The following is a 27,331-nucleotide window of genomic DNA, read 5'->3' as shown; positions in this document are numbered from 1 at the left end:
CCGGACATCGCAGATGTCTTACCGATGGTCAATTTCCAGTGCAACCTGCGGTCTCTCCCTCCCTCCTGTTTTTCCTCTGCTGTCTTCTCTGCACTCCCCCCCTCTGAGGAGCTCTCTCTTTTGAATACAGATAGTTCCACAGACACTCTGTGTTCCACGCTTACATCCTGCTTGGACAACCTATGCCCTCTTACATCTGGATCTGCATCCCTGTTGGCCCCCTCGTTATCGGATGTACTGCGGGATGTACTCCCGCACCTATATCTGCCTGCTCCCGCACCTTTGTCATTAGTTTGTGGTCCAGAGGATGGAGGTCAATTCTTTCCCTACACTAGACAGTGGATGAAACCTTATATTATATACATGTTGCTTATATTATATACAATTGCTTCCAATGTTTCCTCATCTGTAAGTCGCTTTGGATAAAAGCGTCTGCTAAATGACTAAATGTAAATGTACATATGAGTTATATGTTATATATTGTATTCCAAATTATAAAATTATCAATCTGTCATGCAACTACAGTTGTTCCCTAACCTAAACTCAGACCATGAATTCATAGAAATCTTTCTGTAATGTATTGTGACATTTAAAGGGAATGAATTGAATTTGTATGATCACTAGGTGGCCCTCTTACATAAGTTAAAAGAGCTTCAACTGTGCTGCTGTAGAAGGGGTTTTAGAGCCCGTTTGTACCTGTAATGTATCAGCAGTGTTGTTTGCCTGAAAGTTGCATTACATTACATAACCCAAGTGTGTGTGTGTGTGTGTGATAGAAGAGAGAATGTGTCTCACAGGCCATGTTAGGGCTTGTTGGAGTACATTCCTAAACTCTGTTTTAGCATAGTTCTCTCTTCCCAGTTCTGACCTGCTGACACACACACAATCACATATTAGTATACAGTCTACGCTATACACAACATTCTTTTTATTGTAGTTTTTTCTTTTAAGGGCTCGTGCAATAAACAAATGTTAGGATAAAAAACGAAATGTTTCCGAATCAGAATTAAAGTTCAGGAATATGTATAATAATAAATCTTATACAATAAATATGTCTAATGCCCACACTACAGCGATAAGGGATCAAATACTATATTATACCCCAGTTTGAAAAAGCACACACACTAAAGTCTGCTGTTATTATATGTTGTGCGTGTGTTGATCAATTATTGTAAAACAATGGGAATCAATTGTGTTGACGGTGACGTTAATAAATACCCGGATATCAGCACGGAAGAGGCGGGCTAACATGGTTTAGGGAAGTGGGAAGGTGCAAGTTTTGACCAATCAGAGATTGACTTTTTTATCACTTAGTGATTGACAATCAGACCTTGCAGTCGGCAATAAGGACTTGAAGTACGTATTTGATTGACGCATAGTTTTGTCCAACCACAGTTGAGGGAGTTCGGCTCTCGTCCACTCACAGCGAGAGATGCGGCGGTGGGCGGGGCGGCTCGAGCGGCGTTCGGGCGGTCCGGTCGTGTGGTCGTTGTGAATGTGGCAGCCGCAGGGAGGGGCGCGCGCGCGCTGTTTATTTCATTATTAAAATAGATTTCAGAGTGAAATAAAAGTGATTTTAAAGTGTAGATGTTCAGCACGACGCCCGGATCACTGCCGTCGGTTCCGCTTTGTGTTTCACCGCTGTGACGGAGGAATTACGGCTCCATAAAAATGTTGGACTAATCGCACGAGAGACTCTTTTCAATGCAAGATAGTTCTATGTATTTATTCTTTTGTTTAGTCTCGTGAGGATGGAGCAGGTGAATATACTGAAGAGATTTATCGAGAGCATGAGGAGAGACGAGCAGAAAGGAGAAGATAACTTCAGCTCCGACTTCATGGTAATATAACACATGATTATATTGATGAATGAAACACACACACACACGGGCAGTGTTACACACATCCGATCATCATCATCATCATCATCACTGCGGCCTACACACACACACACAGGCAGTGTTACACGCATTTGATCATCATCACTGCGGCCTACACACACACACACAGTTGTCTTGATGTAGTGTCTCTGATCATCAGCTGTGTATTTTGGGTAATGTGATGGTGTCAGAGGTCACAGAGAGGTCAGAGGTTACTTGATTTTTTCAGCACAAAGTGAGGTGTGTCATGATAACATTCATATCATTAAAACACATAAAGATCAAAAGTGAGAGTAAAGCCGATAAGCTTGTACAGGAAGTGATGTAACGTGTCTAAAGGCAGTATTGTGCATTTTTTCGCATGTTCTGACTGGGTGTTTGGATTTGTGTTTTCTACTGTTGTGATGATGATTTCATGCCTGTGTGTATGTTAGGGTTATAGGACAGAAGCAGGGGATTATGGGAGGACAGACAGTCTTAGTGTGTGTCTGTCTGAACTCTTTAATGTCATTTCATCTTGACCTTTGTTTGGGGTTAATTTATTTTTCATCTGCTACTCTTTATTAATGTTTTATTTGTAAAGCTTTCAGAAGATTGATAGTGTTGTGAAGCAGAGCATTATGGGGACATGAAAGTCATTTTTTTGGCTGGTTATTTCTACACATGAATTGCATTGAAGGGCAGTGATGCTGTGTCGCTTCGATGTTGATTCAACTTGTGGTTTTATCTTTGATTTCCTACAGTGTGTGTTTGAGAAGAGTGTCGTCAGGTGCTCATGTGTTCAGACTCTACACACATCTTATTTTGCACTGTTGTGTGTGTTCGAGTGGTCAGCGGTCACTCACTGCATTTCCTGTGTCAGTTGCATTAATTCCTCACACATCTCACAGCGGATATAATGCATTTCAATGTTTCTGTCATGAAGGAGAGGGACATACGTTCAGTTCCAGTTGTTCAGGGGTTAGGAAGATGTTTTCATGACTCGGCTGATATGTTGTCACTTCCTCTTGACACATGAAAGATGTGTGTGAGTGTAAGAGCAAGAGAACTTGTCGAGCGCAGATCTCTAATCGTGTATTTCATCACCCATCATTGATTAGATCTTCTACATGCCATCTTTTCTATTTGTGTGTGTGTGTGTGTATCGTGATGTTGAATCACACTTCTTCCTGTGTAACGTGGCACACTGTCTGAAGGTGTACACTGACCCATATTTCATTTTGTGTGTTTTTGTGGGGTTCTTCACCTATAGTTTCATAGATGACACACATGTGACAGTCCAGTGTTTGTTTAGCCAATCAGACAGCAGGAGAAGATGTGAGAGATGTTTTTACAGTAAATACTGACAATGTTGTTCTGTCTCACTGAGACTCCAGGAATGTTCTGGATGTGTGAATAGACTAGCGCTAACACGTCTGATGTTCTTCTCATCAGCAACATGAGAAATAATGTGAACACACACAAACAATATGTGTCCGAACAGAAGGCAAACATTTAGATGTGTGTGTTTGACTGCCTGACCATCAGCTGCTGGGTGTCCCCCAGTGGTCTATATAGTAATGGTGTGATATATCAGTGCAGTAGAAATCTATCAAATACTGTGTGTGTGTGTGTGTGTGGTCAGTCAGCTGATGGAGGGTGTTAAACCTGAGAAAATGAACACAGCAGAACATCAACCATTGTTCCACCCCAACACTGGCAGGAAAGGAAGTATTACAAACCCCATTCCAACCACATACACACATACACGAGCACGGGGCTTCCTGTGTAGGAAATGCCAAATAAAGGAAACATACAGACGTGTTTTTTGAACATGCATGTTGCTCACATGTACATGAAGGATATCTGTATTTACACACATTTGTTTGGTGGGTTGGGGGTTAGTTCAAGCGTTCTGCCCTGTAAATTAAAGTGACAGTTTTGTATGTACAGTGTTGTGCTGCTCGATTATGACAAAAAGCCAGTTTTGAGATCGCGATTATTTAACACGATTACTCATTAACCTTTTAAACAACATAGAAAATAAAAAACTTGGCTTTTAAACTCTGAATTGAACTGAAAAATAAATATCACTGCCGAAGCACTGTAAAGGAAAGGGTGTTTGTGGATTTATACAACAAGAAAAGTGAGGATCCGAGCAAAGTGGAATGCGGCACAATGATCGTTTAGCTCGATTATTTTGTTTCTGTAATTGATGAAGGCCAAAATTGACGATGACGATTTATTTTCGATTAATTGCACAGCCCTAGTACAGTGACATGAGATGAAGACTTGTGTTGTATTATTGACTCATCATTCATCTTATACTGTCACAGTGTTGATGCGTGTAATTCTCGTGTCTGTTGTGTGTTTGTCTTTAATGTCTGCAGTTATAAACATGAACACTGCTCTTCTGTGTGTGTTGATTTACAGCGATTACGTCGATTATCTACCAAATACAGAACAGAGAAAATCTTCCCCACTAATGTTGGAGAGCAGGAGGAAAACATGAAGAAAAACAGATATAAAGACATTCTGCCCTGTGAGTATAGTCATGTATGAACTCCTCTAGGAATGGACATTTATTTCGGCTCCAGCGTTTCAGGTCAATCACATGCTTGTGATTTCAATCACCTTACACTAACCCAGTGTCAAAAACATCATTATTCACTTTCAAATGATTCTGAATTGACTAAATGTCATGTCACCTGCTGAATGTGTGCACGCATGACCATCTGAAACACACAGCAAACTTTCTTTCTGTGCTGATGAAGGGGAGAGAACAGCATTGAATGATCACAAGTGTGAGTCTGATGTCTAGTGTCAGTGTGTCTCTATTTTGTGTTCTGTGTGTGTGTCAGTGTGTGTCTATTTTGTGTTCTGTGTGTGTGTCAGTGTGTGTCTATTTTGTGTTCTGTGTGTGTGTCAGTGTGTGTCTATTTTGTGTTCTGTGTCAGTGTGTGTCTATTTTGTGTTCTGTGTGTGTGTCAGTGTGTGTCTATTTTGTGTTCTGTGTGTGTGTCAGTGTGTGTCTATTTTGTGTTCTGTGCGTGTGTCAGTGTGTGTCTATTTTGTGTTCTGTGTGTGTGTCAGTGTGTGTCTATTTTGTGTTCTGTGTGTGTGTCAGTGTGTGTCTATTTTGTGTTCTGTGTCAGTGTGTGTCTATTTTGTGTTCTGTGTGTGTGTCAGTGTGTGTCTATTTTGTGTTCTGTATGTGTCAGTGTGTGTCTATTTTGTGTTCTGTGTGTGTGTCAGTGTGTGTCTATTTTGTGTTCTGTGTGTGTGTCAGTGTGTGTCTATTTTGTGTTCTGTGTCAGTGTGTGTCTATTTTGTGTTCTGTATGTGTCAGTGTGTGTCTATTTTGTGTTCTGTGTGTGTGTCAGTGTGTGTCTATTTTGTGTTCTGTATGTGTCAGTGTGTGTCTATTTTGTGTTCTGTGTGTGTGTCAGTGTGTCTCTATTTTGTGTTCTGTGTGTGTGTCAGTGTGTGTCTATTTTGTGTTCTGTGTGTGTGTCAGTGTGTGTCTATTTTGTGTTCTGTGTGTGTGTCAGTGTGTGTCTATTTTGTGTTCTGTGTCAGTGTGTGTCTATTTTGTGTTCTGTATGTGTCAGTGTGTGTCTATTTTGTGTTCTGTGTGTGTGTCAGTGTGTGTCTATTTTGTGTTCTGTATGTGTCAGTGTGTGTCTATTTTGTGTTCTGTGTGTGTGTCAGTGTGTCTCTATTTTGTGTTCTGTGTGTGTGTCAGTGTGTGTCTATTTTGTGTTCTGTGTGTGTGTCAGTGTGTGTCTATTTTGTGTTCTGTGTGTGTGTCAGTGTGTGTCTATTTTGTGTTCTGTGTCAGTGTGTGTCTATTTTGTGTTCTGTATGTGTCAGTGTGTGTCTATTTTGTGTTCTGTGTGTGTGTCAGTGTGTGTCTATTTTGTGTTCTGTATGTGTCAGTGTGTGTCTATTTTGTGTTCTGTGTGTGTGTCAGTGTGTCTCTATTTTGTGTTCTGTGTGTGTGTCAGTGTGTGTCTATTTTGTGTTCTGTATGTGTCAGTGTGTGTCTATTTTGTGTTCTGTGTGTGTGTCAGTGTGTGTCTATTTTGTGTTCTGTGTCAGTGTGTGTCTATTTTGTGTTCTGTGTGTGTGTCAGTGTGTGTCTATTTTGTGTTCTGTATGTGTCAGTGTGTGTCTATTTTGTGTTCTGTGTCAGTGTGTGTCTATTTTGTGTTCTGTGTGTGTGTCAGTGTGTGTCTATTTTGTGTTCTGTATGTGTCAGTGTGTGTCTATTTTGTGTTCTGTGTGTGTGTCAGTGTGTGTCTATTTTGTGTTCTGTGTGTGTGTCAGTGTGTGTCTATTTTGTGTTCTGTGTCAGTGTGTGTCTATTTTGTGTTCTGTGTGTGTGTCAGTGTGTGTCTATTTTGTGTTCTGTATGTGTCAGTGTGTGTCTATTTTGTGTTCTGTGTCAGTGTGTGTCTATTTTGTGTTCTGTGTGTGTGTCAGTGTGTGTCTATTTTGTGTTCTGTATGTGTCAGTGTGTGTCTATTTTGTGTTCTGTGTGTGTGTCAGTGTGTGTCTATTTTGTGTTCTGTATGTGTCAGTGTGTGTCTATTTTGTGTTCTGTGCGTGTGTCAGTGTGTGTCTATTTTGTGTTCTGTATGTGTCAGTGTGTGTCTATTTTGTGTTCTGTGTCAGTGTGTGTCTATTTTGTGTTCTGTGCGTGTGTCAGTGTGTGTCTATTTTGTGTTCTGTGTCAGTGTGTGTCTATTTTGTGTTCTGTATGTGTCAGTGTGTGTCTATTTTGTGTTCTGTGTGTGTGTCAGTGTGTGTCTATTTTGTGTTCTGTGTGTGTGTCAGTGTGTGTCTATTTTGTGTTCTGTGTGTGTGTCAGTGTGTGTCTATTTTGTGTTCTGTGTGTGTGTCAGTGTGTGTCTATTTTGTGTTCTGTGTCAGTGTGTGTCTATTTTGTGTTCTGTATGTGTCAGTGTGTGTCTATTTTGTGTTCTGTGTCAGTGTGTGTCTATTTTGTGTTCTGTGTGTGTGTCAGTGTGTGTCTATTTTGTGTTCTGTATGTGTCAGTGTGTGTCTATTTTGTGTTCTGTGTGTGTGTCAGTGTGTGTCTATTTTGTGTTCTGTGTCAGTGTGTGTCTATTTTGTGTTCTGTGTGTGTGTCAGTGTGTGTCTATTTTGTGTTCTGTATGTGTCAGTGTGTGTCTATTTTGTGTTCTGTGTCAGTGTGTGTCTATTTTGTGTTCTGTGTGTGTGTCAGTGTGTGTCTATTTTGTGTTCTGTATGTGTCAGTGTGTGTCTATTTTGTGTTCTGTGTGTGTGTCAGTGTGTGTCTATTTTGTGTTCTGTATGTGTCAGTGTGTGTCTATTTTGTGTTCTGTGTGTGTGTCAGTGTGTGTCTATTTTGTGTTCTGTGCGTGTGTCAGTGTGTGTCTATTTTGTGTTCTGTGTGTGTGTCAGTGTGTGTCTATTTTGTGTTCTGTATGTGTCAGTGTGTGTCTATTTTGTGTTCTGTGTGTGTGTCAGTGTGTGTCTATTTTGTGTTCTGTGTCAGTGTGTGTCTATTTTGTGTTCTGTGTGTGTGTCAGTGTGTGTCTATTTTGTGTTCTGTATGTGTCAGTGTGTGTCTATTTTGTGTTCTGTGTGTGTGTCAGTGTGTGTCTATTTTGTGTTCTGTATGTGTCAGTGTGTGTCTATTTTGTGTTCTGTGTCAGTGTGTGTCTATTTTGTGTTCTGTGCGTGTGTCAGTGTGTGTCTATTTTGTGTTCTGTGTCAGTGTGTGTCTATTTTGTGTTCTGTATGTGTCAGTGTGTGTCTATTTTGTGTTCTGTATGTGTCAGTGTGTGTCTATTTTGTGTTCTGTATGTGTCAGTGTGTGTCTATTTTGTGTTCTGTGTGTGTGTCAGTGTGTGTCTATTTTGTGTTCTGTGTCAGTGTGTGTCTATTTTGTGTTCTGTGTGTGTGTCAGTGTGTGTCTATTTTGTGTTCTGTATGTGTCAGTGTGTGTCTATTTTGTGTTCTGTGCGTGTGTCAGTGTGTGTCTATTTTGTGTTCTGTATGTGTCAGTGTGTGTCTATTTTGTGTTCTGTGTCAGTGTGTGTCTATTTTGTGTTCTGTGCGTGTGTCAGTGTGTGTCTATTTTGTGTTCTGTGTCAGTGTGTGTCTATTTTGTGTTCTGTGCGTGTGTCAGTGTGTGTCTATTTTGTGTTCTGTGTCAGTGTGTGTCTATTTTGTGTTCTGTATGTGTCAGTGTGTGTCTATTTTGTGTTCTGTGTGTGTGTCAGTGTGTGTCTATTTTGTGTTCTGTGTGTGTGTCAGTGTGTGTCTATTTTGTGTTCTGTGTGTGTGTCAGTGTGTGTCTATTTTGTGTTCTGTGTGTGTGTCAGTGTGTGTCTATTTTGTGTTCTGTGCGTGCGCGTGTGTCAGTGTGTGTCTATTTTGTGTTCTGTGCGTGTGTGTGTGTCTATTTTGTGTTGTGTGTGTGTGTGTGTCAGTGTGTGTCTATTTTGTTTTCTGTGAACTTGAATGATTTGCTTCTAGCCATTATGTTTCATGTACAGCTGCTTTGTAACAATGTAAATAGTAAAAACCCTATGTAGGTAAAGTTAAATTAAGAAATCGAAATCCTCCTATTTAAATGTCATCTTTATATACCATATTTACTAAAGTAAGGTTCAAAAACACTATAGTACCTGGACATTTTTACTGCAGTTTACTGTTGTAAATGGCAAGCTACAGTATTCTTATGTGGTCATATGTCTTACTATTGTAGTAAACAGACAGAGAGACATAAAATGAAGAAATATTGAAAAGGAAAAACGAAACGTCATGGCCCTAATTTATTAATCTGATGTGAATATCCAAGTACACACACACACCTGGAGCAGTGGGCATCCATTTTTTGCAGCGGTGTCTGGGGAGCAGTTGGGGGTCAGGTGCCTTGCTCAAGGGTCAAGGACTTTTTACTCCCCCTGCCTGCAATCACTGCTGGTGCTCAGACTGAAACCTGCAACCTTTGTCCAACTCTGATGATGGATACAGACGGGTTATACTTGTGCCACAACGCTTTGAAGTTTGGAGATTGTGTGTGTGTGTGTGAGAGAGAGATTGTGTGTGTGTGTGTGTGTGTGAGAGAGAGATTGTGTGTGTGTGTGTGTGTGTGTGAGAGATTGTGTGTGTGTGTGTGTGTGTGTGTGTGTGTGTGTGTGTGTGTGAGAGAGAGATTGTGTGTGTGTGTGTGTGTGTGTGTGTGTGTGTGTGTGAGAGAGAGATTGTGTGTGTGTGTGTGTGAGAGATTGTGTGTGTGTGTGTGTGTGAGAGATTGTGTGTGTGTGTGTGTGAGAGAGAGATTGTGTGTGTGTGTGTGTGTGAGAGAGATTGTGTGTGTGTGTGTGTGTGAGAGATTGTGTGTGTGTGTGAGCGAGAGATTGTGTGTGTGTGTGAGCGAGAGATTGTGTGTGTGTGTGAGAGAGAGATTGTGTGTGTGTGTGTGAGAGAGAGAGATTGTGTGTGCGTGTGTGTGAGAAATTGTGTGTGTGTCTGTGTGAGAGAGAGATTGTGTGTGTGCGTGTGTGTGAGAGAGAGATTTTGTGTGTGTGTGAGAGATTGTGAGAGATTGTGTGTGTGTGTGTGAGTGTGTGAGAGAGATTGTGTGTGTGTGTGATTGGTAAACCGAGAGAGAAATAGGCTGAAGCCAGTGTTGATGTTTTATCATGTTATGTGTGTTTCTCATGTCACATGCGTATTGTGTTTCTTTTGTATGTCAGTCGACCACAGTCGTGTGAAGGTGACTATAAAAACATCGAATCAAGATACAGACTACATCAATGCTAACTTCATCAAGGTACTAAACCCTTCCTGCCCCTTCTGTGTTTGTGTGTGCGTGTGTGCAAGCACATTAGTAAAATGTCTTTTTTAACAGCTCATGTTCGACAGAGAGAGAGATCAAGCAAATCTAACCCTGTCAATTAAAACGACTTCCTGTCAGATGAGGCGAAATGTTTCTGGTGTGATGTTCTCTTTGTGTTGTGTGCAGGGAGTGGACGGGCCGGAGGCTTATATCGCCACTCAGGGTCCGCTGCCTTACACTGTGCTGGACTTCTGGAGGATGATCTGGGAATATAAAGTTGCGGTGAGTGTTAATCAGATGCAGTTGTGCTAAAACAATGATTATTTGTTACTTTGGCAAACTCGGTCATCTGTTTGTATTTTCCTTATAATCGCACAGCCATACACTGTATGCCACACTGTTTATGTGCGTAGTTTTGTTGTTGTTTATTATTTCTATGTCCAGTACAGCAGCAGTTTTGAAGAAGCTAGGGATGTAATGATGTACTCGGCTCACGATGCGATTTTATTCATTTATTCAATCAAATTGCAGTTAATAAAACAAAAATGTCTTTAATATAAACAAACTAAGTCTTTGTCTGTGCTTTTCCTAATTTTTACTTTTTTAAGAAATATCTGCATATATACATTTACCAAGTTTGCAGAAAAAAAACAGCGAAAACATGTTCAAAACATTAACTGTGATTCTTTTAACATCTCAACCGATTTGAATCGTCACATATAATAATCGATTTTCAACCGGCTCACAGTGAATCGTTACATCCCTAGAAGAAGCTCACTCGAACTACAGCTGCATAGACAACAGATAGAAGAAAACAATAACACATTTACTAACATGATATTTACAGCGTATTTGTTGATCAACAATGAATGAAAAGAAAAGGTTACAAACTGATCACGCATATAGAATGTGCACAAATCAGGTTTTGTGTTCGGCTTTATTTTCTCACGATGTGCTTGTCTCGCCGTTCCACAGGTCATAGTGATGGCTTGTCGAGAGTTTGAAATGGGAAGGGTAAGAATAAGATTCTTTTACAAAACAAACTTGAATTTATTAGACAGAAAGTTTTCCAAAGCTGTTTTTTTATTGCAGAAAAAGTGTGAACGTTATTTTCCTCTGTTTGGAGACGAGCCTGTTCTGTTTGGCCCCTTCCGGATATCCTGTGTGAGTCTGCACTACATCTCCCAGCATGCACCTCTCAGTCACATGAGGTTTTGCTGTGAAGCTTCATTATTAACATTTGTTTTTCAGGACTCAGAACAAGCACGGACAGATTATTTCATCCGCATGCTCATAGTGGACTTTGGTGACGTGAGTGTCTCGCTGTCTGTCTGTCTGTCTGTCTGTCTGAGGACTGTTGTTTGACTGTTTGTATGTCTCTCAATTTCATCCATCAGGAAAGCAGACGAGTGACACAGTTCCATTATGTGAATTGGCCCGACCATGATGTGCCGTCGTCATTTGATTCCATATTGGATATGATCTCTCTGATGAGAGGATATCAGGAGCGTGATGATGTTCCCATCTGTGTCCACTGCAGGTGTGTGTGGGTCTGTCTGTGTGTGTTGTGACTGCTTTATGTTAACACACGCAATCATTTTGTCTCTGTTATGTGTTGACAGTGCTGGCTGTGGCCGGACGGGGGCCATCTGTGCAATTGACTACACGTGGAATTTACTAAAAGCTGGGGTAATGCGCACACACACACACACACACACACACACACACACATTTGTCTGTTTAAGAGTGACATGGCGTGTTGTCTTTATTTTGTAGAGAATTCCAGAAGATTTTAATGTTTTTCAACTGATTCAGGAGATGAGGACGCAGCGCCATTCTGCAGTACAGACCAAAGTAAACTACAGAGCCACACACTTTTTGAAGTGCATACTACACCAAACTTAAGCGTCCTGCTGTAATATTTGCTTTGTCTGTTAGGAGCAATATGAGCTGGTTCATCGAGCGATCCTTCAGCTCTTTGAGAAACAACTGATGCTCTTAGAGACTCCGACAAACTCTGAGTTCACAGACGGGATGGTAAGATAACACAACACAAAGAGTGTGTGAATCATCTCAGCGGATGGTTCATCTCGAGACTCTTTATTTTGCTCAATTTATATTAAGCTTCAGAAAATGTATAGTGTTCAGAACTTTGGCTTTTTTAATAAGTTCGGTTTGTCATTGCTTTAAGACACTCACACACTCTCACCCACTATAGGAAGAGTGCAGCCCGGAAAAACCCAACCAGAACTCAGACAAGGAACGATGGGACACGCCTCCTCCCAAACCACCCCGTATCCGCAGGTAAAACCCGGCCCACTCTTCTACACACATCTACTGACTCTACATTACCCATAAGCTTGTGTTCCACTGACACTTTAAAACTGCTGTCTACCCAAAAATCTGTTACTGAGCAAGTACATTACACACAATGTGTAGCCTTATCCTACACCTCATTCACAACTGTAAACTTATAAAAATTATTTATAATTTGTGTGAATGGGTGGGTGTTTACAGGGAATTTCTCTTTCTGTCATGACCCCAAGTCTGTAAACAAAAAGCAGAGGAAAGTGTGTGGATGTTTTGATTCATGGAGAGTTGTTTATTCTTACAAGAGTCGCTTAAAATGGTCGTCTACATGGCTGCATTTAATCTGTAAACTTTTAGAAAGCCATCATCTGGAGAATGTCACGTAAACATCTCAGTTTATTTTCCGATGTTGATGTAGATAACCAATTTTATTCTCAGTTTAATGATTAAATGATTTGAAATGAAGTTTATCGCCCTCTAGTGGTGACTGCTGGATTTATAACATTTATATATTCTTTCCTCATCACAGTAATCAGGTCGAGGGTGACGTAAAGGAGGAGATTTTACAGCCCCCAGAGCCGCACCCTGTCCCTCCAATCCTCACTCCGTCCCCACCCTCAGCATTCCCTACGGTCACAAACGTGCGTCAGGACAATGACCGATACCACCCCAAACCCATTCTGCACGTGCTGGCGTCGGATCAAAACCCTGATCTCAATGAGAACTACAGCAAACCTAGAGAAGATCCACCGGCACTGCCCGCCCTGACGACACAACCGCCCACCCCGACCCCTGGCGAGGGGCTTGACATCCGTTTGGATCGAAAACTGAGCATCGAGATAAAGAAAGTTCCCCTGCAGGAGGGGCCGCGTAGCTTCGAGGGGAATGGCGCCCTGCAGCGCTCGCATGCCTTCAAACGCTCCAACACCAGCAGCAGCTCCATGTCTGAGGATTCTGATGATGCTCCTCGTCCCAATCACCTGCCGCTGAGAGCTGAGAAGAGTCAGGCTGCCTGGTCTTTGTCCAGTCCCGACAAAGCAGCCGAGCGGACTCCTAGCCCCACCCTTTCGTCCGCGGCGTCGGGCACACCTATCAGAAGCGCTCTCAGCTTCACTAACCCGCTGCATTCGGACTTCACTGACGCTGAGGCCGGCACTAGCGGCCGCTCCAGTATTTCCATTGCGACCAGTACGGCTTCCTTGCCGCAGCAGGGTGATCACGCTGCCCGCAGGGTCACTACGATGTCCATCGCTGCCCACAGCCTGCTGACAGAGACAGACACGAGTACGTCTAAGTTTCTACTCGTCACGTTTATCAGTTCTTCATTACATTCAGCCTCATTTGCTCAGGTTTCAAACAGAGTTTCAGTGTCACTAGCGAGATTTCTTCTCTTTCAAACCACCCGAACAGTAAGATAAATGACAGCAGTGTGGGTTAGTGTGGTGAGCATTGAAGCCAAATAACATCTCATTGATTTCTGTTTTACACCACAGATTTAGTTTTTTTGTGTGCTTTCTTTTGACGGGTCTCTCTTTAAATAAGACACAGTTTGATATGTGACATCGATTGGTCTTGTCTAATGATGTTTAAAACTGTGAGTGAGCGTGATATTAACAACACCCCACATCTGCATGTTCTGACCGACTGATGTCTGTTTTTCTCTTTTCATCTCTTCCTCTGGTTCTTTCTTCATGACTCTGTGATCAGTACATGTGCGGGAGCTGTAACCCGTCTGATCAAATCCAGCTTCAGTTGTGTAGGGCACTCAGTAGGGCTTGGTTCATGTTGATGGGGCTTGCTTAGTTTGTTGTGGCTGCAGGTGAAGGGCTGTGCGTGCGTGCGTGCGTGTGTATGTCTGAGGCTGAGCTCTGGTTGGTAATCACGCTCTTATCTGCCTCAGACTGTGACGACAGTGAAGATTCACCCCCCCCTCTTCCAGAGAGAACCCCTGAGTCCTTCCAAATGGTCACAGGTGCGTCTGTACCACCTCCAGCCACACAAGCCCAAATCTCTCCCAATCCATAACATTGTAATATTAAGGTTACTTCATGTGTTATAGCCGGTGACATTTAGGTTTTGTCAGTCTGTGGTCTTCTGTTTAGTTTGCCTGGTTATTCTTGGTTAACAGTGTAAATGGGTGAATATATTTTACAAAAATGATAGAATATGGAGCAATTCCTAAAACTTGTTTTCATTACTTTATCCAATTTGGCGTTTTGTTTCATTTCGAATCTTGATTCCTGTCATATTTAACCCAACCATGATGTATAAATACTTCCTGTGATTTCAACTAACTGTTTTATTACAGACAGATTTAATCATACAATATAACAAAAGTGCATTTCTTTTTTGTTTCCTTTTGGTTTTGTGGTGAAATTTCAGGATCAAAAAAAGTGAAGAGCTTGAAACAAAAATGCCTCTAAGATAGTTGAGGAAAGGTGGTGCTAATGACGTCTATGTTACACTATTACCGCATCAAGAGAAAATTAACAGAAATATGGAAGAGAAATGAAGTTTAATTGTACATACAGCAGTGGATCTCGACGTCGATGATGTCAGGTTGATCGTGATGGTTCGACTCATGTGCTTGTGCGTGTCAGTATTAATGAGAAGACGTGTCATTCTACACATCTAAACAGTCTTGAACTTTCTCTTGTGTTTGCTTCAGACCCCACAGATGTGAAGCTGTCTGTCTCAGAAGAAGCGTTTGCACAGGTGAGAGAGCAGCATTCATATATAACACTTTATCATAATGAAATCAGATCATGAAATATCTCATTGAGATATCTTTCTTCTTTTTCTTTCAGGTGTCAGAAAGCAAACAGATACAAAGCCCTGCTAGTCCTCCAAAGAACGGTACGTCACATAGCCTTCAGGGTCAGTGTGATGAGATCTGAAAGCAGAAAAAAGCTCTTCTCATCTGGAATGCCAGATAATGGTCGTGTTAACTGTGTTTTTAGTGTTGCACATCTCAACGATCCTGAACCTTAACAGCTTCAGTTTTCTCTCATTACACCAAAGGACAGACTTCCAAGACTCAGTAAGGAGCTTTCACAAGCCAACTTTAGAATCGTGAAATCCAAATGAAGTCAGTTTTAAGAACATGTAGAATCCAGAGGTTCTTGATGACTTTTCTGTCTAGAATGATCTTTTTGGCAAGTTTTTAACAGAATTTGACTCTTTAACACAGCGAGACGCTAGTTGTAGTGAAGGGCAGGATTGCAAGTTGGTTAAAGTGTGACTTTTGAGGAGTACACCTTGAACATTGATCAGAGGAAGGCAATGTACAGTTTTCCTCATAGCTCTGTGGTCCATCTTACTTTGTCACCGAAACAACTTAAAGAAAATATTAATTTAAAGTTCAACTTTTCTTAAAGAACACCACGTCAAGAGCCTTTTTGACTGCTGAACAATGTCAAGCAAGCAGTGAAACCTTTCGTTTCCATAACAACATGCGATGTGAGGAAGGTGATTGGTTGAGCAGGGTCATGGTTGAAAATGTATGATGTCGCACTGAAGCATAGTTTTGTATAACTTCAAGTTTAATTTTCACTGTTGATTGCATTTCTAGTGAGAAATAAGTATTGTAGTTTTGGATACGTTGAAGACGCTCTAGAATTCTGTTACGCTGCCTGTGAAGCCTCTCTGATCTGCCTTCATGCACAAACGCTGCCTCTGAACTTAGTGTCAGCTGCTATTTGTAACCCTAACGGTCAGTTGCATATGTGATTTCTGTTATGATTAATTTTTTCTAGATGTGATGCAAAAGGGTGAAAAGGCGCCAGTTTTGCTGACTGTAGTTACGCCCCCTGATGTCCCGACAGACAAAAGAATAGAGATTGAAGCCCCCTCCCAAATGGGTGAGTGACAGGGCTTGGGCAGAAAGATGACCACAGCCACAAAATGATCTGTGAGTTTTTTCAACCACGTTTGTAAACGACAGGATTTGGCAGCCGTTGCCCACAGCCCAAAGGTCCCCGAGAGCCTCCGTCAGAGTGGACATGACCGTCATCACCTGCTCCAGTTGGTTCCAATCATCTTTCTTCTTCAGGTGTCCACTGTAAAGACTGTGCGACCTCATCGTCTCTGACTAACACAGTCAGAAAGATTCACCGATAATCTCCCATGACACACTCTGTTGTGCTGCTGCTGGCTGCCTTGAAATCAATGTGCTGGTGCTAACCCACCTGCTGGGACCAGAAATCTGTCTTGGAATGAACACGTCCAAAGCAGGTAGAAGCATTCTGCATCTTTCACAGAACTTTGAGTTTGGCCAGACAGTTCGGAGCACGCTGACCTCACGACTATATCTGCATCGTTTTATATGTGTACAGGGCGCTGCAGTAAATCCTTATAATAATGTGCTTTCACTGAATATATTAATGCCGTGTAAGAAATGTCTGTGCATGAAACCTGTACCTCAAAGTGTAAATTATTTGCCCTGCTCTTAGAACAAATGTTTTCAGGGTTGTATTTGTTTTTTTTCTTGCATTTCTAATATTCAGGTGTGTTTTTTCAAAGGCTGGTATGTTATCGGCCGCTTGACAAAATGCAGCAGACTCGAGATTGTAATAATGCTTTTGTAAATTGTATTCTAGAGGTTATTTTTGTATATGCCAGTTTCTCACGTTACAAATGCCATTACAGAACTCGCACACTACGCCTTTGTGCTGTCTGTGTGCGTGTGTTCAAGGTGTCAATATAATGTTAGTGAATGTGAGACTCTGTTCACATCAGCAGTATTTATTGGCTTCACACAGGTTGTGCTTACTGTCGCCCTCTGCAGTCGCATCGACAATCACACACACACACAATGTCTGATAATGTGTGAAAACAGTGTTTGTATGTAGGCTGAAAGTGTTCAGTGAATTGACACTGATCTGATGGTGTTTAGTGTTAAACTACTGCTGCAGTTTGTCATTTTTCTGATGTGTTCAATAATCTGCAGCCTGTAACTCCACATTCTACAATAAAGCAATACATTTATTTCACTCTTCTTTAAAAAGAAACTAATGTATGTCATTTGGAGCTGAGAGACATTTCAGTGTGTGGCTGTTTTCACTGCTAAATCGAGAGTTTTATTAATGAAAGAGAAATAAGCACATTATACTGTAGAAATACTGCGTACAGTCTCTATGATCAACAGAAACCGAATGCTGTAGTTAAACTAAACACGAATTCTCCAAAATCTCCACACAAAAAGACGACATGAACAACGGAATTACGAGGACAAACTTGAAGATAATCTGTACTGTTAATCCGTTAAAGCTTCGCGTGTACACGGAAAGAAACACCGAACACAGATTCCACGTGAGTTTATTCAGAAGGGCTTCTGGGATTGAACTGGTTTTGATGTGGCGCTGCGAGATTCGACAGGCGGATGACATCACAGAACCGCGAGAGCGATTCGAAAGCTCGCGGAACAGTCCGATCACGCGGTACTGTGACGTCACGTGTTAATTGGTATGCGCAGCGTTGCGTTAAGGCGAACGGACCAATTTTTTCGAACCAGAGTCGTGACGCCCCGCGCGAGAAAGCTCCACCCACCTTCGGCCTGCTGGCGCGCCAGGCTCCACCCACCTCCGGCCTGCTCGTGCCAAGCCACATACACCTTAGGCCTTTCTCTTCCTGTCAATCAAGGTCAGACAACGCCCATCAAGCGCTGCTCTCGTAAGTCGTTCACGCAAAGCCACGCCCGCACAAGCTTGATCCTCCTGTCAATCAGCGACAGGCCGCGCCTCCCTCCCGTGCCTCTTACACAAACAGCAGCAGTTGGAGAGAGTAAATAGAGAAAAGATGGCGGAGTTCATTCAGCTCAACAAACCCATCGAACCGAAACCAGCGTCCCAGAAGCGCGAGCAGCATCATCATCCGCCACCGGCCAAAAAGATCCGGCATGAGGAGAAAATCTTCAAAGCCAAGAAGATGAACGGAGGCGCGGAGCAGCAGATTCACTGCAACAAAGCCAAGAGCAAGAAAGACCGAGAGAAAGAGAAGAAGAAATACAAACTGGCAACAACAGAAAATCACCTCAGTGTGAAGAAGGAAAACGGCGAGGTTAAGTCACCGCAGAAAGGTAAACATTTCACACTCTCTATATGTGCTCGATAACGGCTTTATAACGTACACACGCGCGCATGTGAGTGTTTATAATGTGTGTTAAACACACCCGACAGCGCGCGCGCACGCTAGCTAGCTAGCCTAGCATCGGCGCGCGACTCGAGTGGTGACGAAGCGCGTGCAGCTGCAATGTGACCCGCAACGGAACACGAGAAATACATTCAGCATGTTATAAGCACATTATAAACACAATACGTGTTATTACAGAAGGACAGTGAACGCTATTAACGCGAAGTCGTCACGGAGACGTAAATAGTAAACACGAGCTCGCCCGAGTGAACGTGACGCTAAATGTCACAATCTCTTAATACAATGAATTATTATATAGATGAAGTAAATATCAGATGAAGCGAGCAGTCAAACGTGACGGTAAAACACGAGCTCTCATTCAATGTTCAGCAGTTTGTTTACGAGCTGCTTACGGTTTTAAACTTTAAACGTTTTATTTGACATTCGTACATTTAAATCAGCATTATAAACTAAACAAAACAAAACAGCACTCAACAGACAACAGTCGGGCTCGTTCACACGTAGAATAAGAACATGCAGTCAGATACACTTGTTACAGTGAAATCTAAACAAATGTGCTGAGCTACAGAAGTTTATTTGCGGTGTTTTACACTTGATGACGTATTCAAAGAAAATGGTTTTTAATTTTGAGCTTTCCTTTATAATGAAACATCATTGTACACCGGTATCATGAACCATTCTCTTATAGTTGAACATATTCAGTAAAATATGCATTCATATCTTAAACATCTAATACGAAGAAGCATAAATATTGCATGTGTTGTCCTGAGATGTGAATAGTGTGAGAGATGAGTATTGACGCTTTCATCTGAAGATAACTTCTTGTCTGGCAAGTGGCTAATAATGTAACGATTTATCAATTAATTCATATTATTATTTTATTGTATAATCATCGTATTAAATATATGTTTTGTTGAATGGATCGCGGTCTAAAATAAAAATATTGTAGAGTGGGTTAATTGACGCCAGACACAATGCATGAGTGTAATTGAAAGCATAGACTTTTATGCTGTGTTCACTCTAAACACGAATTAAGCGATTTGCATGAGTCAATTACATAGCAGACACTGAGAGCCGCGCACCCTAACGCCCGCCGCGCACCCTAACGCCCGCCGCGCACCCTAACGCCCGCCGCGCACCCTAACGCCCGCCGCGCACCCTAACGCCCGCCGCGCACCCTAACGCCCAACGCGCACCCTAACGAACCGATGTTTATTTACTGATATACTTCTGTTTTTGACACTGATTACAACACAACTTAACAAACTATTTTATAAAGAACAATCACTCCTTCCTTGCATGCAAAGCAAAACATTTACATCTATATACCACTAAATAGAGGGGTCTGAAAGAGTGAAAATAAAGTGCACTGTTAGTAAAGTGTCTCTGTTCAAAAATAAATAATTCTAACCAATTAAAAAAATATAGAGAGGATTCTGAAATACAGACACTGCACCAAATTCATTGGTAGGGACCCCACGCGCACACACAGAGCTCATAAAGAAACAGATCATGGTCAGGAAAGCGAGAAGCGCTGTTTATCTTCTAGTTAATCGATCTGTGATCTGTGATCGATTAACTATTCTAAGGTAATACAAACATTCGGTTCATCACGTAAGGTCTTTAATACACCTCTGAAGACATAGTTTTGTATTTTATATTGCTTTTCTTTCAATAGATCCTCCAAAAAATCCCACATTGCTCCTTTAAATAACCTTAATAAAATAGTATCTTACTCCTAAATTCTTAAATATACCCGTTTCATCTGACCGTTTCATTAGTCTGGACTGATGGTAACTTCCGGTCTGTGTTTGGCTATTAACTAGTTGACTGTATATTTAACTATTTATATTTTCTTTCATTTATGTTAATATAAATGTTATTGTTATTAAATAAACAATTTTGTTGAATGTTCATTTTATTAATTAAACAATTTGTCGTTTGGCCGCAATTAAAAAATAAAATCAATGTGGTTCATGTGATTCTCTCACCAACAGAACACAGCGTCAAAGACAAACAGAGAGAGCGAGACAAAGAGGGCGAGAGAAGAGAAAAGGAGGAAAAAGACATAAGAAAACACAAACTTATGATGGAGATGAAGAGAGAGAATGGACAGGTGAAGATCATGCAGAAAGGTGAGTGATCTGTGTGTGTGTGAGCTGTCTGACAGACAGTCATTTCATCTAGCCAGTGACTAATGGAAGATGTGTGTGATATTTGTTTGATCTCTCTGGAGTGTGTGCACCTAGTCCTTCATTCAGCCCTCCATTTTTACAGTTGGGTGTGTTGATTTGTTTCATCACGTGTCACAGATGTCCTGAGATCCATCTTTATGAGCTCTGGTGTTTATCTCTCTCTCATGCTTCAGGTGACAGAGAGAAGAACGCCTCGGCCGAGGACCTGCTGATGAAGAGGCTTAAGAAGAAAAAGAAAAAGAAGCATAAAGAAGGTGAAAAGCGAAAGCGGGCCAAGATGTACAGCAGATCCAGTCAGACGCTTTGTTGTGATCATCTGCCCGGTCTGATGTCTGCTTCTGGGGCAGAATTCAAGCCTCCTCTTTCCGTCCAGCAGAGCGGAGCGCTTTCCTCCAGTGCCAGCTTGAAGCAGGAAGACGGCTGTGCTCAAAGCTCGAGCTCGGTCGGCACGTCCAAAGCGTCCAGATTGCCCGGGCTGGACCGGCTGGAATTTGGACGCTTTGTTCACGTGGAGCACCAGCCGAATGGAGGCGCCCTGGTGGTGCACGCGTACAGCAGGGAGCTGTCGGTCCTGTCTCCTGTGGAGATGCAGAGGTTTGCGCAGGAGTTTGTGAAGTTGGCATTTAGTGAGGATCAGGACGAAGCCGCCAACTACGTGATGGGTGTGATTCACGGGGCTGCCTCCTACCTCCCTGACTTTCTGGAGTACTTCTCTAGTAAATTCCCCACCTCGCCTGTCAAAATGGAAATTCTGGGCAAGAAGGACATTGAGACGACTACTATGGCAAACTTTCACGCTCAGGTTAGTAGGGCCTGGACTTAGCAAGAAGACTTGGCTCAAGACAGGACAACGTCTTAGTTAAATTAGGATATATAAGTTGCCTTTATATAAATGCCTTAGACAAAAACATTACTGGAGTGCATCTTGAGATAAAACAATGGCACTGATATATTTTATGAAATGTCAGGGCAAGATGTGTTTGGTTAAGACAACTCAAACATTCATTTTAGTCTGGAACTCGTGTAACACGACACAGGGCTTTTTCTAATGGGATTGTTGCGCCGCATCCAATGTAGGCACAGTGTTAAGCGTAAATGTTTTTGCAGAAATCAATTTATTTTGCATTGCTTGTCAGTAAAGTACGGTAAAATGCTGCGGCATCGGAACGCTCTCGCTCAGAAAAACAAATATTCGCTGCAGAAAAAGTAACATAACACTATAACAGTTCTAGGATATTCACATAGGTGTCTTTCTATCACTATTCTTCAAGCCTCCTCAGGGATTTTCATGATAATAAAGTAGATTTATAATGATAATGTTTGACGGGATGCACATTATTGACGTGCTTCACGGACAAGCTATGCAGCATTTCTATAATGGCACGACTAGCACCTCCATTTAAGATTGATTTAGTGGGAATCGCGATTAACTCTCCAACCCTACCTCAGATGCAATGGTAAAAGTTCCTGTATGGTCATGACTGCCTGCGTTAGAACAACTAATAATCTACACACACAGACAGAGAGAGATCGAGAGAGTGCTTTACTGTGTGTGCTCGTTCTAGTGCAGTGTTTCTCAAACTTTTTCTGCCATTCGCCACTTTGGAGGTAGGTTAGGGGTCTGAGCCCCATCTCCAGTTTTCTTTTCACAAACCTCTGACATAAAATCATTCTTGCAATTTATTTGCTATCTGATTTTTTTAAAAGTAAGGCTTACATTTAAATGTCTTTGTTTTGAGTGTATGGTCAATAATAAAGTAATTAATAGAGATGTCCACCTATTTGTCGCGCCCCACTTGTCATGTGTCTATTCCCCACCAGTGGGGCCCGCCCCACACTTTGAGAAACACTGTTCTAGTGTCGTGTCAGACGTTAGCTTGATGTCATCGATCCCACTATGCACTGCTCATCTCCTATCTCTATTGATATCTTTGGTGGGCATTGAGGACTGTTTCCTAGCAACAGTAGTTTGTAATCGTGAATGAAACATGTTGTTGTTTATGATGATCAAACCCAAACTTTGTCCTCTTGTTGTCCTATAAGTGGTTTGTCATTTTCTCTCTCACTCTTCACCTCTCTCTCTCTCTATCACAGAAAGTGAGTGACAGGCCTCAAAAGTCCCCAAAAACCTCTGGGGGCCCTAATCAAACCTTTGTGGGGGCTCTTGTCATAGTTCAATTTAGATAAAACATAACTGTAAACTGTAAGAAATAATAAATCTATTAACACACTTAAAAAACCTGAAAAACAAAAACCATTAAACTGACAGTAGTGAAATACACAGCAATATTTGCATATTATTTGACAGTTTATTGTATTAAATATCATCAATCTAAAAGGTGTGCATCATAGCTGAAACTCATATGAACCAATTGTGACCTGAGCTTTTGTTATATAACAGCTCATTGTATTCAAACGAACATCCTGTTAGTGTCATAACTGAAGTGATCCATGTTACAGACATGACAACTTTTATTGACAGCAGGTCCTGGAAAGTTTCGTCTTCTCTTTATTTGCACCCTGTCACTTGAGCGGTTAGCCCCATGTCATATGTGCAAAAGTAAGGACTTCTTTCACTTATTTTTATTTAGAGCGACCAAGCAACAAACATGCATCCTTGTGCAGCGCCTGGTTGTGGAAGAACACCTATCCGAATCCGAAGGAAGCAACTTAGTAATGCATGGTTGAAGTTTATTTTCTCACGTGGGTGAAACATTGAGCTTTGTTTGCTTCATTTCACCGTGGATTCCTTTGTAAACAAGGCTCATGTCAATGCTGGATTTGCAGAGAGATTGAGATTAAAAGCAATGCTGTGCCATCAATATTGAATCCGACCGGAATCTTATGTGAGTAAAAATATATGACCAATGCATCACTGGTTTGTTAGAGATCGATTTATATGTCCTGATTATGCATAACCTACGCGTCTAACCATGTTTACAAAAGGCTCCAACTAAGTAGTAGCTTGTTAAACGGACAAATAGAAATGTACATCATAGAGCACACTGATGTCCTTTGGAACTGTTATCCAATCATAGTATCTACTTCAGAGTATTCAATGCACCCCGCCTATAAAAAAACAAGCGTTTCTTGAGCCTGCTTCACCCGGGTAGAAAATTACCTATTACTTATTGGTTTTGATTTTTTTGATAGTTATAACCATGCGAATGTCATAAGTAGACCTCAGACAAAAGTATGAAATAATAAAAATGGCCAGTTCAGGACACCTTTAATGGTGAATCCACAGAAAATAGCGTCTTGTTTACATTATTGTGTTTTTTATTCGTTACTCAAGGGGGCCCCCTGGTGGTGCAGAGGCCCCACGCAACCTGCATAGTCTGCGTATAAAAAGTATTGGTTCTGGTATTTCTCTCTCTCTCCCCCGTTCATAATGCCATTATGACTGTGTCTGTGAGACGTCTTTACTCCTCTAGCGTCTAAAGTCTGTCCGTGTGTGTGTGTGCGCTTGCGTGAGCAGGTTAAGAGGAGTTACTCTCACGGGACGTACCGCGCCGGTGCCATGAGACAGATCAGTCTGGTTGGTGCTGTGGATGAAGAGGTGGGGGATTATTTCCCAGAGTTCCTCAGCATGCTGGAACAGTCGCCCTTCCTGCAGGTATGTTTTTATACGTCTCTCGCACTTATTCTGACAGCAGTGTTATGATCATAAATATATATATATATATGTGTGTATACAGCGGACGCTTCCGTGGGGTTCATTCTCCAGTCTGAAGTTGAGCAGTCCAACAGAGAGCGACGACGGGCCCATCATGTGGGTTCGACCCGGAGAGCAAATGATCCCCGTCACAGACATGCCCAAATCTCCCTTCAAACGAAAACGGTATGCAGCGTTGAACCCGCAGATAAAGTGTCAGTGATGATGTCAGAGGCATGGTTTAGTGCTTGGCATTCATTACCTCTGTATCATCGTTTCTCTCTTCATATGGATTCCAGCGGCGACTTGATTCTTACACATACAACATATGCAAAATTCCTCAAGTAATGTTTCACAGTCATACACTCACATGAGGGTTAGGCTTGGAGATAAAACATGAGTAAATCCTGATGACTTCAGAGGAAAAGATTACTGGTTTGTTCTTTCTACAGGTCGACCAATGAGATTAAAAATCTCCAGTATCTGCCTCGAGCCAGCGAACCACGTGAGATGTTGTTTGAGGATCGAACTCGAGCTCACGCTGATCACATTGGTCAAGGGTTCGAGCGGCAGACGACTGCGGCTGTGGGAGTTCTGAAAGCTGTCCGCTGCGGTGAAGGGTGAGAATGTTCACGTGCACCAGAGATTCTGCTTCAGGAATTATCGCTGGTTAACAAAACTTCTCACATTCACAACAGAGTTAGGAGAAACAGCAGGTCTTGTGTTTAGGATGTAATGAAACTATGTATAAGAGCTTGTTTGCAGCAGGTGGTGCTGTTTTTAAAGTGGGTTAACACACTCTTTTCTAATGACCAGAGTTGCAAATAGGTTTCTTCTCCTAGCTTCATAAAAAGTGAATAAAAGTTAGTGTGTTGTGTTAACGGTGATATTTATGTCATTGTGTATGTTCTCTCACAGCGCTGAGCCTCCACGCATTACCAAAGACGTAATCTGTTTCCATGCGGCCGACTTCCCTGATGTAGTGCAGAGACTGCAGTTAGACCTGTATGAGCCGCCTCTGTCTCAGGTGAGTACTCATGTCTGACACACAACCTTCTGTGGAACATGAATGTTTTGGTAAATGGACTTATCATGGAAGGTTATAAAACATGCAAAGTGAGCATAACTAATCAATTCACTGTGAATATATATATATATATATATATAGGTTTATTTTGACATCTTTCTCTCTCTCTCTCTGTCTGTCCAGTGTGTGCAGTGGGTTGATGACGCTAAACTCAATCAGTTAAGGCGAGAGGGCATCCGTTACGCTCATATTCAACTGTACGACAACGACATTTACTTTATCCCCCGCAACGTAGTTCACCAGTTCAAGAGTGTGTCGGCGGTGTGCAGCCTCGCCTGGCACGTCCGCTTGAAGCAGTATCACCAGGACACAGAGGAAATTCATGATGAACGCAACGAGATGATCCAGAACATCAAGGAGGAACCATTGAGGGATAATGAAAAATCTGAGAGCACGGACAGACCCTCAAGAGAGACGCCTAGCGTACCCCAAATCAAAGTTGAGTGGGTGGAGCCGACAGCTGAGAGATTGCCCAAATGTACACCTGTAACTCCGCCTCCTGCCACCTCATTTGATGGACAGTCCAAAGTGCTGCGTGTGTCAGAATGTCTGAGCACTCCCTCACAGCACTCGAGTGCTGTGCTCAACTCTACTCACAGCTCTGTGGCCAGTCCATGCACGTCAAAACACACGCACACACCAGCACCAACCAAACATGCACACGCCTCTTCATCCAAATATTTCCATTCTTCCTCTTCAGCCCCCAAACCAGGACACACCCCCTCAACACCAATCAAACCAAACGATTCTAGAAACACATCCAAACCAACACACTTTGGTAACTCAACCAAACCAACACACTCTGGTAACACATCCAAACCAACACACTTTGGTAACTCAACCAAACCAACACACTCTGGTAACATAACCAAGCCAACACACTTTGGTAACACAACCAAGCCAACACAGTCTGGTAACACAACCAAGCCAACACAGTCTGGTAACACAACCAAGCCAACGCACTCTAGTAACACAACCAAACCAACACACTCGGCCACCACAACCAAACCAACACACTCGGCCACCACAACCAAACCAACACACTCGGCCACCACAAACAAACCAACACACTCCAGGAACGCAATCAAACCAACACATTTAAGTAACCCAACCAAACCTACCTACCTTAGTAACACAATCAAACCAACACACTCTAATAACTCTGCCAAACAAACACAATCCACACCAACAACCAAACCTAGCTCAAAACTGAGCTCTGGACTGTCAATCAGCTGGACTACTCCTCCCTTTGGCCCATCCCAGACTCCACCCCCTCCGAGGCCGGACCGACCTCAAGACTCTCTGCACCCAAAGGTCATCCAGGCGCATGAGCCACACAAAGACTTTTTATACTGATTTGTACAGAACAGTTTTTTTAAATGGCGCTTCTTTTAATCCTGTTCATTTCTACTGGACCATTTTCTTTTTAATCTCTCTGGAAGATAAATAGAGAAGGAATAATCCCTTCTTCACAATTAGTTGAAAGATCAACCTGTGCTGAACGTCATATCCGTCTCTGTTTCTTTCTCCGCTTCAGGTTGTCAAGATGGCAAATGTAGCTCATAACATGTTACTCAGTGCCTGTCCGTAACTGTGAAATATGGAAGCACTTCGGCTCGGCTGCACACTGAGAATATTTGTCAAAGTCAAACAGGTCCTTGAATAATATATTTTCAGTTGTAGACGTTAGTCAGAGCTGACATGAACATATATATGTGTATATATATATATATTTTGTAAGATGACAGAATTCTTTTAAAAGACTCTACAGGCTTTTCCATGGAGTTTATTTATATCAAGGGATCCTTTGGTTCTGTTTGACCTTGTCAGCACTGTAGAGTACATAACATTTGTTTTCTAAAGGAAATGTGTAGTGTGATTTATACTGAACTAAGGACCTGCTAATAAAAGGTTCTGTCTGTTGGCTTGTGGTCACGTGACTGTGAACGGAGTTATTGTGTAGCACTAAAGCTTTCAAACACACACATTTCATCTCCTGCACCGAATGTAAAAGAAGTATGAAACTTCATCATATAAGACGATGGTTGGGTTTCTTACGCTTTAATGACAGCAAGAGATTCTTTTTACAACCATTCTGTACACATACAAACAACTTAATTGACACTTGAGTTTAACCAAAAACAAAATACATAAGTGAAACAAATACAAATGTCTAATGAAGACAGCGTTAACTTTCATTCAGTTTCACTTTATTTGGCGAACAACGGCACGGAA

General features: G+C 41.9%; 2 protein-coding genes across 4 annotated transcripts; both read left to right on the top strand.

Annotated features, from left to right (window-relative positions):
* The first annotated feature begins 1,409 nt into the window (after positions 1 to 1,409).
* Positions 1,410 to 17,000, top strand: ptpn12 (protein tyrosine phosphatase non-receptor type 12). 3 transcript variants are annotated; one of them, XM_079455342.1, is made up of 18 exons: positions 1,410 to 1,841; positions 4,293 to 4,401; positions 9,617 to 9,693; positions 9,886 to 9,981; positions 10,675 to 10,713; positions 10,792 to 10,863; positions 10,951 to 11,010; positions 11,097 to 11,239; positions 11,322 to 11,388; positions 11,476 to 11,553; positions 11,638 to 11,736; positions 11,918 to 12,003; positions 12,539 to 13,293; positions 13,910 to 13,981; positions 14,678 to 14,724; positions 14,817 to 14,865; positions 15,765 to 15,869; positions 15,953 to 17,000. In XM_079455342.1, exons 1-18 carry the CDS (start codon positions 1,752 to 1,754, stop codon positions 16,012 to 16,014), a joined length of 2,106 nt encoding a protein of 701 aa, XP_079311468.1. In that variant the 5' UTR covers positions 1,410 to 1,751; the 3' UTR covers positions 16,015 to 17,000. The 3 variants fall into 3 exon arrangements, with proteins under 3 accessions (XP_079311468.1, XP_079311469.1, XP_079311470.1); XM_079455343.1 differs by lacking the exon at positions 13,910 to 13,981 and having other exon boundaries at positions 1,440 to 1,841; XM_079455344.1 differs by lacking the exon at positions 13,910 to 13,981 and having other exon boundaries at positions 1,494 to 1,841; positions 3,505 to 4,401.
* A 751-nt stretch (positions 17,001 to 17,751) lies between these two features.
* On the top strand, positions 17,752 to 27,029 carry LOC306893491 (lysine-specific demethylase RSBN1L-like). The gene is made up of 8 exons (XM_079455341.1): positions 17,752 to 18,085; positions 20,157 to 20,294; positions 20,528 to 21,156; positions 23,833 to 23,970; positions 24,053 to 24,195; positions 24,462 to 24,629; positions 24,928 to 25,036; positions 25,220 to 27,029. The coding sequence occupies exons 1-8, from the start codon at positions 17,806 to 17,808 to the stop codon at positions 26,450 to 26,452; spliced, it is 2,838 nt and encodes a 945-aa protein (XP_079311467.1). The 5' UTR covers positions 17,752 to 17,805; the 3' UTR covers positions 26,453 to 27,029.
* The last annotated feature ends 302 nt before the right edge of the window (positions 27,030 to 27,331 follow it).

The sequence above is a fragment of the Barbatula barbatula genome (genome assembly GCF_947034865.1).
Source record: "Barbatula barbatula genome assembly, chromosome: 4".
Lineage (NCBI taxonomy): Eukaryota > Metazoa > Chordata > Actinopteri > Cypriniformes > Nemacheilidae > Barbatula > Barbatula barbatula.
This window is presented reverse-complemented; position numbering and strand designations above follow the sequence as displayed.

Excerpts from the sequence above, each read along its gene's own strand:
- ptpn12 (XM_079455342.1), top strand. The coding sequence starts at position 1,752 with ATGGAGCAGGTGAATATACTGAAGAGATTTATCGAGAGCATGAGGAGA. Across the intron at positions 4,402-9,616 it reads ATATAAAGACATTCTGCCCT|TCGACCACAGTCGTGTGAAG; the intron begins GTGAGTATAGTC and ends TTTGTATGTCAG. Across the intron at positions 10,864-10,950 it reads GCCCCTTCCGGATATCCTGT|GACTCAGAACAAGCACGGAC; the intron begins GTGAGTCTGCAC and ends TTTGTTTTTCAG.
- LOC306893491 (XM_079455341.1), top strand. The coding sequence starts at position 17,806 with ATGGCGGAGTTCATTCAGCTCAACAAACCCATCGAACCGAAACCAGCG. Across the intron at positions 20,295-20,527 it reads GGTGAAGATCATGCAGAAAG|GTGACAGAGAGAAGAACGCC; the intron begins GTGAGTGATCTG and ends CTCATGCTTCAG. Across the intron at positions 24,630-24,927 it reads GCTGTCCGCTGCGGTGAAGG|CGCTGAGCCTCCACGCATTA; the intron begins GTGAGAATGTTC and ends GTTCTCTCACAG.